This window comes from Arachis ipaensis, chromosome B09 (genome assembly GCF_000816755.2).
Source record: "Arachis ipaensis cultivar K30076 chromosome B09, Araip1.1, whole genome shotgun sequence".
Taxonomy (NCBI): domain Eukaryota; kingdom Viridiplantae; phylum Streptophyta; class Magnoliopsida; order Fabales; family Fabaceae; genus Arachis; species Arachis ipaensis.
In genome coordinates, this window is record NC_029793.2 from 125,634,964 (window position 1) to 125,645,048 (window position 10,085).

Below are 10,085 nucleotides of genomic sequence, written 5' to 3' on the forward strand. Positions count from 1 at the left end.
AAAAATTAATATTTATAATTTTAATATGTTGAATATGTATAATTTTAAAAATGATAATATAATAAAACAGATGAATATGTATAATGTATTCTGTGAATAATGAAAAATAAAAAATTAGAGAGTATGATTAATTGCTTTTTTTATAATTATTATTATTATGACACTTTTAAAGTGTGTTTATTGTATTTAATTAATACTTTATATTTTAATTAAATAATAATAGATACAAAATTTTCTTTTAATTTTTTAAAAATCTTTTACTAAGGGATGATTGGTTGATTTCTTGTAATCAACCTCGCTGACATGGCATTATTATAAGGGAAAACATATCTTTATATAATAAAGATAGGACAATTTACATAAATAAAATGATTGAAGGAAATCCTTACGCAAATACAACATTGGCAAACTTCAGACGCAAATGCAACAAATGCAATTGTATGTAATCCGTGACACCCTCTAGCAGAATCCAAATGCACATAATCCACTATACCCTGTCGCGGATTACGTTGAGAACTAAATACTCATAAACTGCTACACCCTGTAGCGGTTTATGATCATATGGTGCTGCCTATTCCGCTACACCCTCTAGCGGATTATGAAGAGAATAGAAGTTTAGAAGATGCCTATATATACCCAGCAAGTTGTGTAGAGTGTCATTTTTATTCATTCATAACTTGAGGAATGGAGAGTGAAGAGAGCTTTTTGGTGTTAGTGCACTCTTCTGGAAAAATAAAAAAGAGTAAGAGGCACGGTGTGAAGTTTATAGATAGAGAACCATTGAGTGTTTTCATTAGGTCGTTTGATACACTGTTGGATCTGAAGAGCAGTATATTGCAGAAGTTGGGCGCCGGTGGCACAAAGTGGGTGAAGAAGCTGTTCTACAAGATTCCTATTGCGGTTGTGTTAACCGGTGTGCAATATGAAACATTCGCGTTACGATCAGATGAAGATATGCAAGTGTTGTTTCATTGTCGTCGGAGTTTTCCGGAAGTGAGGATACACAAGTTGTTTGCAAAGTTGGAACATGGGATCGATAGTTCTGGGGCATCCGCGCCAAACCCTCAGTCCACCACGATGGGGGGTGCCTCCACCTCGATGTCCGTCGTTGCACCTGAGTGTTTGTTGGAGTATTGGCCAGCTGGTCCAGATGGGGTATTCACCTCAACTCATCCATCTCCAGATGTAGGACGTGAGGGGGAACCAGATCGGGTTGAAAATGCGATGCTAGAGAATGATTCCAACGAAGAGCCTGCTGACATTGGAGGAGACAGCGATGATGAAATTCTGACAAACCCAGCAACATGTCAACCACCGTCAAGTGCCGGCACACATGAGTAACCTGCACATTATTCTACCGTGGACCTGGAAGCCATCGGCCAACCGATGGAGTCAGCACCAACCTTTGGGGTCAAGGGTTGCACGAGGGAAATTCTGTAGCTGAATTTCAAGTTGGCCAATCTTTTCACAGTAAGGAAGAAGTTGTGCTTACTGTAAAGGATTACAACATTCGGCGTGGTGTTGAGTACAGAGTGATGGAGTCGGATCATTTTAAGTACCATGGGAGATGCAAGGAGTTCGGGAAGGGTTGCACGTGGATGATTCGCATCAGCCTTCGAGCGCGGAAGGGAACCTGGGAGGTTCGACCGTACAACAGAATACACACATGCTTGGCTACATCGATATCAAGCGACCACCGACAACTTGATTATCACGTGATTTGTGCGAAGATCTTTCCTCTGGTTCGAGCCAATGCGGCGGTATCGATAAAGGTGTTGCAAGAAGCTACCGAAGGAACGTACGAGTTCAAGCCAACTTACAGGAAGACATGGTTGGCAAAACAGAAGGCGGTAGCACAGATATACAAGGACTGGGAAGAGTCCTATGCCGAGCTACCTCGTTGGATCCTTGGTATGCAGTCTATCATGGAGGGGACGGTTGCCTTGTTGAAGACGTCTTCGGTTCGAGTCGGTGATGACGTCGATGACTCAACCGTGTACTTTCATCGTCTTTTCTGGACGTTTCCTCCTTGTGTTGAAGCTTTCCGACATTGCAAGCCATTGGTCAGCATAGACGGTACTCATCTGTATGGCAAGTATGGAGGGACTTTGCTCCTGGCCGTCGCTCAAGATGGGAACTCTAACATCTTGCCTATTGCATTCAGTCTCGTGGAGGGGGAAAATGCCGAGTCGTTGTCTTTCTTCCTGACCAACTTGCGCCAACATGTGACTCTGCAACAGGGAATACTGGTCATCTCAGATAGGCACAACGGCGTTAAGGCTGCACTAGAGAACCCTAACAGTGGGTGGTTACCCCCTCATGCGTACCGAGCATTTTGTATTTGGCATGTTGCAGCTAACTTCACACTCAGTTTTAAGGGCACGGATGCAAAGCGTTTGCTTGTGAACGCTACTTATGCGAAGACTGAGGCAGAGTTTCACTATTGGTTTGATATAATGCGGACTGGGAATCCAGCAATGTGTGATTGGGCGAACAGAATAGAATACGATAAGTGGACTCAGCACCAGGATGGTGGCAGACAATTCGGTCACATGACGACCAATATATCTGAGTGTGTTAATTCTGTTCTGAAGGGTACATGAAATCTTCCGGTTACCGCCCTTGTGAAGTCCACATATAGTCGGTTAGCGGAGTTGTTTGTGATTCGTGATCAGACGGCAGAGGCTCAGTTGGCCAGCGGTGCCAAGTTTTGCCAGTGTTTTATAAAGGCGATGGAGCGCTACTTGAGAGACTCCAGGTGCTTCATTGTCACCCTGTTCGATAGACACTAGTCTGAGTACACCGTTGTCGAGACGACACCGACCGAGAGCTTTTCACTTGGGACGTACCGAGTTTTCCTTCAGGATCGTACATGCGACTGTGGATACTTTCAGGCTCTCCATTATCCATGTTGCCATGCAATTGCATGTTGTGCCCAGTCATGGCTTGACTTGTCTATTTATGTCGACGAAGTCTACACCATGCAGAAGGTGTTTAGGGCGTACCAGATGGGTTTTGTGCCGCCAATACCAGAGGGACTTTGGCCACCTTACGATAGTCCGACCGTTATTTCGGATCCTAGCTTGAGGCATTGTCGTGATGGGCGACCGAGGTCTACCAGAATCCGGAACAACATGGATGAGGCCGACTCTAACCGACCAAAGCGATGCGGGCTCTGCAGACAGCCTGGGCACACGCGTAAATCTTTCCCCCAGAGAGGCTCCACCGTTGCTGGTAGTTCGTGGGACTTCTAGTTTTTTGAATTTTATTTTCTCATGTAGCAATTTACGTTTTCGGGTGTTAGTGTTAGTGCCTTTGGTGTGTTAGTGTTAGTGTTAGTTCCTACCCATTTGTATGACTTATGACATTTTTATTTCCTTTAACTGTTAATCGTTGTATGACTATTACATTTGTAAGACTTATGTAGTAATTTAATCTGTGTTAGTGTTAATGTCTGGTGCCTATTATATTTCTACGGCTTACTGCTTATGAAGAGTGTATTTGTATAACTTCGTACATTTTGCATCACGAGTTGTTACTATTAGACTGGTATTCATAAATATGTTCCCAAACTTCCACTCTCTTCATAATCCGCTCGAGGGTGTAGCAGAATAGGCTTTAGCACCATATGATCATAAACCGCTACAGGGTGTAGCGGTTTATGAGTATTTAGTTCTCAACGTAATCTGCAATAGGGTGTAGCGGATTACGTACATTTGGATTCCGCTGGAAGGTGTCACGGATTACATACAATTGCGTTTGTTGCATTTGCGTCTGGAATTTGCCAATGTTGTATCTGCGTAAGGATTTCCTTCAATCATTTTATTTATGTAAATTGCCCATAAAAATAAATAGATAGACAATAGATGCGAGAATGCATGGGTTTGTGTAGACAAACTATGGCTACCTGAAGAAAATGCCAATGAAGAAGTATACTTTGCACACAACTGATATTGTAAATATGATAAGTAGGACTATAACTTGGTGATGTAGGGCTTATATAGAGGAGATTTTGTGGCGTAAGAATGCGAAAATCACGCCATCCATTTTAACTAGGTAGCTGGAGCTCATTAGAATTCTTAAGCATATCTTCATTGGGATACAGAGCACATTGTCCAGTGCCAAAGGGTGCAAGCAGGCCTAACATGTTATTTTCCCTGATACCCCTCAAGTGATCAGTTTCAGCATATATAGTAGCATCATGGAGAACATTGACTGTCTCTTCAAATGAGAATCTCATCATTGGTCCAGCATCATTCCGGTCGACACCATTGCGTGTAATTGCCATCAAATGCCCACGATAAGTCATTGTATCACACAGCAACGCCAAATGCCTGTAATTGACATAAAATCCATCAAAAGACATGACAGCCCGCAATTCATCCAGGAGAGCACGGCGAACTGCCTCAATTCCAAGGACTTCAATAATTTCAATTAAGTGGTTGCTTGTAGTCCTTGCTGCATCAACATGTTCATGGCACATTGCAGCCAACAGGTTGACACCTTCAGTTTCAAGCATCCATTCCTTATGATTCTGGAAACCGTCTTCTTCGTTAAACTTCTGAACATCAATGGCTTTCATGAAAACCTTGTTGATGCCTGGGATGCCACGTAAGGTCATTTCACTCAGCATGTTGCTTCCTATTATCTTTAAGAAAACATTGTCAGCAGAACCATCCTGTATCTCTCCCGGGTGAGCTTCATTATTCATAATTCGGAAACGAAGTACAAGTTTTTCAGCATTGTCATCATTGAAAATACATTCCAAATCACCATTAAACATAAGGTTGATCTTCTCAGCAATGTCAGCCATACTCAACTTCTTATCCACCATCATCTCTCGGTCTAGTTCTATGCGAAGCAACCAAGGTGAGATTCCTTCAATAGCAACTTCTTCATCAGGCGTTTCAAAGTGGGACTTCACAAAATCAACATCTTCTTCAATTATCGTACTCATTGGTTCTGGATCGTACCACACCTCTGCAGTGTGGGTCACTCTCCTAAGAGTAGTATGCTCTAAATCACACTGCACTCTCTTAACATTGTCCGAAGTTACACCTGACCCAGGGTTCAAATGCACAGACAAGGAAGGCGTTTGGATTCTCCTAGCCGTTTTAATGATTTCCCTTAACCTGGGAACGCCAAGTGTAACATTCTTAGCACCTAAACCAACATAATGGAATGTTTCGAGAGTCAATTTAGTAGCAAGGTCACCAATTGATTGTGCTGCCACACAACCAGTCATTTCCCCAGCAGTTACAAGTGACTGCTGGAACCTTGATTCTATCTCTCCCACTACCCACTCAAATGCCTCACGGGAAAGCCTATATTCCTGCAGAATCCTTTTACTGGCTAGAGTACTGCGCAACAGGATATTGAATAGGAGAGTAGCATTCTTCTGTGCTTCTTGACTCACAAGATCATTACCAGGAACAACCTTGAGTCTCTCCTGCAGCCTATCAACAGCTTCTAGAATTTCCAGTGGGTGCATATCAGAAGGTTTCTGAAAGTCAATCTTGAAAGCCTTCTGAGCATTCCTGATAAGCCTCTTAAGGTTAACAGGCAGTGGTAGAGAACTGTTACAAGTAATCTCAGTTGCAAGTTGACATCTATCACACGCAAGCTTTAAAACTTCAGCTTCAAGTGCAGTACGAAGCTCTATGCTGGTTTTCAATTCTTCAATAGGCCCTTCAAGCATGTAACTCGGATTCCAGTTCTCATTATCAAACTCATACCTAAAGGTCCTATTGAAGTCTGACTTTTTCATTTTCAGGGAATCAAGATTCTGTGTTTCAATCCAAACAGCATCCATACCATCTTCTCCATAGAGAAATTGTATGACATCTCCTAAAGAGTTCCTAACAGTTCCATCATATTTGACCATGATATCCTCCAAAGCCTTCACAAGCCGCCTCTGGATGTATCCAGTTTCATATACCCTCACTGCATTATCAATAAATCCTTCCCTACTTCCCATGGCATGGAAAAAGAAATCTTGCGGGCTTAGCCCATGGAGATATGAGTTCTCCACAAAGCCTCGGCTTTCAGTCCCATAATCGTCTTTTACAAAATGCGGCAATGTCCTATCTGTAAACCCAAATGGAATTCGCTTGCCCTCAACATTCTGTTGACCAAGACAAGCAGTCATCTGAGATATATTGATAAAACTTCCTTTGGAACCAGCTGTCACCATTGCTTTCAGATTATTGCTCTCAGATAAACTCATCTTCACTTTTTCTATGGCATCTTCATGAGCTTGTATCAGCACCTAAAATATCCAATAACATTAAAAATCAATTCAACCAAATGCGGCATTCAACAATATAGCAAAGTCACAAGCAATATAATTGAATCACATCAATCACTTTCTTCTCGAGTGTATGTGTATCCATCATTGTCGATCCAGGTTTAGCTTCCAACTTCTGTTCTTGAGCATCCCTGATCAAGTATTTTACTTTCTTCTTTGCCTCTGAAATATTCCTATTAAAAAACTCCATAGTTGACGCATCAGCTATTGTATCACCAATTCCAATGCTGAAAGAATTCTGCAGAAGCCAGTAGTTTACAAGCCACTGAATATGACCAAGAAATTTACGAGATGCATCAGGACCAACATCTACCCTGTAATCAAGCCAATAATAAGTTGGGGTGAACTAAGAAGAAAGGAAGTAAGGAACTATGTCAGAAGGAACTTTATGACATTATAATATTAGATATTTAACAGTGTGGCTAGACTGCTAGTAGTAAAGTTTGGATCAAGAACAATTCACCGATCTTTCCATTGTAAAGGTAAATGGACTATGGTAATCAAAAGATGCTAGCAAACTCAAGTAGAAATATTTGTCTGATAATTTTGTAGCTGCATACCAAATGGCATGAACGAGACGTCCAGTAAATGTTCCAAGTGTCTCTTTGCAAAGAGTTCCAGTAAGTAGTTCCCCTTTTTCAATTCGGACCACAGTATCCCCAGGGGTTATTGATGAACCATTTTCCATATGATCATGCCAGCTAGAATACCCAGTTAAATTTATTTGTTTGGGAATGATAAGATTCAAAACTTGTTTCCCAGTCCACAATGGCTCTGGCTTCAATATTGCTGGAGCAGGAACTTTCCCGTCAAAATCCTCCCACCACATCAGAATGTTCATAAAAACATCCTAAAAAATCAAAAACATAACAAAATCTTATCAGACCTCTGAATATCTCGTACAAGAACTGTGACATATAAGTAAACTGCAGTAATATAAAAATTCACTGAACATTACCTTCGTGATGAAGGTATCTCTCTTGGTGATTTTTCTGCATCCTAAAAGTGTATCTTGGACAATATCCATTACTGGCCTATTTGATTGAGGTGACACAATGCATTTAGGCACCATCATGAGCTCCAACACCTCTGTCCTGGTTGCAAATGACTGAGGAACATGCATATCCATTTCATCCCCATCAAAATTAACATTATATGGCTTAGTTACCAACATGTTAAGCCTGAACGTAGAATAAGGCAAGATTTTGATTTTGTGTCCCATGATAGACATTTTATGAAGACTGGGTCGGCGATTCAAGAGTACAAGATCTCCATCCTCTAAATGACGTTCTACCTAAAACAACATTGGGAACTATTAAAAGGCTTAGAAGAAACCATAAAGAATTAAAGTTGTTATTGTCTAAAGGCAAATACCTTGTATCCAATCTCCAAATGGAGATCACTACTTTTCTCCAAATATCTGAGATCAAGCCTTTGCCCATCATCACGAATGATGTATTTGGCACCAGTTTTCCCAGGTGGAGGATCAGGTCCATAGTCTACAAGTTCTTTCAACCTGTTTTTTATTTAAGGAATAAAAATTTAATTTTTCGTTTAGTTAAAGGTTGAAAATGCATTAAAAGATAAGCAAGAGGAAAAGAATATCCATATAACAACCTTGTGATGTTATATGGAGTTACAGTCTCTGGGTATGTAAGGTTCAAAGCAATACTCCGTGGTACTCCCACTTCATCAATATTAATGTTGGGGTCTGGTGTAATTAGTGTTCGAGCAGAAAAATCAACTCTTTTCCCCAACATTCCTCTAATCTGACCATCATCTTCTTTATGCCTGCTACATATTGATTTGATAGGCCTTCCTGATTTTTTAGCAGCCTGTGAATGTTATATAAAGTTCCCAAAATGAATTATTATAACAGAAACATATCTTATATCAGTACTAAAATAGTTGTCTGAACAATATCATACTTTCTGGAGCCCAGGCAACGCACTATCAAAATAAGTGGCAATGTGAAACTCCAACAACTGAGCAAACTTAGAAATAACATGCGCAGGTGATCCATTACTCTCATGTGTCTTCAAATTCTTATTGGACCTGATAATCCTGGCCAACTGATGAGTTAAGTCATCCTAGATTCAACAAAGAAAAAAAGAAGTCAGTAATTAAAATAACACAATTGATTATCAAAATTGTCTATGAAAATGCTATCAGTTATCATTCACATTGACAAGGGATAATTGAATTTGAATTAAGAACCTGTGGAACATGTAAAAACAGTGAACACATTAAGATAAAGGCAAGACAAGAGTTAACACTTGCCTCAATCCTAGAGGATGCGTCGATCATAACAGAAGGTCTCACGGATGGAGGAGGAATTGGAAGAACTTGCAAAATCATCCATTCAGGACGTACATACTGAGTATTCAAGCCCAGCAACTGGCAGTCCTCATCACTTATCCCCTTTAGAATACCAAGAACCTTCAATGGATTTAACATGTTACCAACTATGTAAGTGTCTCTTTAGTAATCAAAATAGATGTGCACTAGCTAGAAATTCAGAACTTGAATGAATCAATTACCTTCTCAGCAGAAAGAATCTCTTTCTTCCTCGGAACTTTATACTCCGCAATCATCTTCATACCCTTAATAGTTAACTTGGGCTGCTGAGCACCACAGCCATCATGACTCTCTCTAATAGGATCCTCCCAATCTCCGTCATCACCTTCACAAAAGCTTTTGTTTTTGCAGGCATTCACCATCATTTCCAACCTACTTTTTGGGTTTGTAATCTTCAAAGCTTGCTTAAACTTTTTGTTGTTCTGCTTAAAGTAGTACACATCATAAAATTCACTTCCCTCCACATACAAAATTATCTAGTAATAGGACAAGTAAGTCCTGAAGAATTTTCTGCTATGGAATAATAGGTTCTTAAGCAATAACAAGTGAAGAAATCTGAGGAAATTTTGCGATGTACTTATAAGCCTCCGAAGAATAAAATTAAAAGCACCGGCTAAGTCTACGAGAATTACAATATTACTCACGTTGTCTTTGTATAAATTATTTGACATATTTGACTAAATTACTATCTAGCGGTGCTCAACTAGACAAACCACTTTCCACCAATCGTCTTATTACTCCCAAATTAACTCAGAAAACTAAACAAGAATCTAGATAACATAAACATTTTCCTTGACAATCACATACACAGTGAAATGAACTGATACTAAGGGATGTGGTGGTGGAAGAAGAAGATACCTGACCGGATAAAATTTTGGAACAGTTGAAGCAGACGCAACGCATTACAGCGAGGACAGTATTCAATAAACCGACGTGAAACACTGGCTTGGCGAGCTCCAAGTGACCGAAATGCCCCGGACAGTGATCCATATCAGCCCCACACGTGTCACAATCGATGTTCTTATGAACGGTTCCAAGGCGCGGGTCGCTTAACCCTCCAACCTTTGGGTTCTCAATCCCATGCTCGATTTCAACCACAGACATTCGCCTCTGCAACGAGAACAATAACAACATGAATGAGAAGACGATCACGATTATTGTGGTTCGTTCGAGTAAGAAGCATTATGATTTGAGTTGAGAAGAATTACAATATCGTCGGGGCTGAGAATTTGGAAGCGAAGCGCTCGGACCTTTGCGGTTTCCGCCGGAGAGTAAGGAAAGGAAAACCTAATATCCATGGCAAACGGCAACGAAGCGAAGGGGTAGTAGTGGAAAGAATGCAGTGTGGTTGTTACTTTGAAATTTCAAATTATGGTGTAACAGCCGAGTGTTGAGCGACAGCGACTCAAAGAGTTCATTT

At 40.7% G+C, this 10,085-nt stretch overlaps 2 protein-coding genes across 3 annotated transcripts; one reads left to right on the top strand and one right to left on the bottom strand.

Annotated features, from left to right (window-relative positions):
• LOC107616035 lies at positions 685 to 3,254 on the top strand. Its single transcript, XM_016318040.1, has 4 exons — positions 685 to 1,337; positions 1,472 to 2,595; positions 2,676 to 2,758; positions 2,895 to 3,254. Exons 1-4 carry the CDS (start codon positions 685 to 687, stop codon positions 3,252 to 3,254), a joined length of 2,220 nt encoding a protein of 739 aa, XP_016173526.1.
• LOC107619435 (DNA-directed RNA polymerase II subunit 1-like) lies at positions 3,798 to 10,079 on the bottom strand. 2 transcript variants are annotated; one of them, XM_021110279.1, is made up of 11 exons: positions 9,874 to 10,079; positions 9,524 to 9,775; positions 8,848 to 9,087; positions 8,588 to 8,746; positions 8,236 to 8,397; positions 7,925 to 8,142; positions 7,682 to 7,823; positions 7,266 to 7,601; positions 6,868 to 7,157; positions 6,366 to 6,621; positions 3,798 to 6,268 (listed from the first exon to the last, which is right to left on the bottom strand). In XM_021110279.1, the coding sequence occupies exons 1-11, from the start codon at positions 9,961 to 9,963 to the stop codon at positions 4,049 to 4,051; spliced, it is 4,365 nt and encodes a 1,454-aa protein (XP_020965938.1). In that variant the 5' UTR covers positions 9,964 to 10,079; the 3' UTR covers positions 3,798 to 4,048. The 2 variants fall into 2 exon arrangements, with proteins under 2 accessions (XP_020965938.1, XP_016177212.1); XM_016321726.2 differs by having other exon boundaries at positions 6,357 to 6,621.

Excerpts from the sequence above, each read along its gene's own strand:
- LOC107619435 (XM_016321726.2), bottom strand. The coding sequence starts at position 9,963 with ATGGATATTAGGTTTTCCTTTCCTTACTCTCCGGCGGAAACCGCAAAG. Across the intron at positions 7,602-7,681 it reads ATTTGGAGATTGGATACAAG|GTAGAACGTCATTTAGAGGA; the intron begins GTATTTGCCTTT and ends ATGTTGTTTTAG. Across the intron at positions 6,622-6,867 it reads CGTCTCGTTCATGCCATTTG|GGTAGATGTTGGTCCTGATG; the intron begins GTATGCAGCTAC and ends GCTTGATTACAG.
- LOC107616035 (XM_016318040.1), top strand. The coding sequence starts at position 685 with ATGGAGAGTGAAGAGAGCTTTTTGGTGTTAGTGCACTCTTCTGGAAAA. Across the intron at positions 1,338-1,471 it reads TCAAGTGCCGGCACACATGA|TAAGGAAGAAGTTGTGCTTA; the intron begins GTAACCTGCACA and ends ATCTTTTCACAG. Across the intron at positions 2,596-2,675 it reads TGTTAATTCTGTTCTGAAGG|ACGGCAGAGGCTCAGTTGGC; the intron begins GTACATGAAATC and ends ATTCGTGATCAG.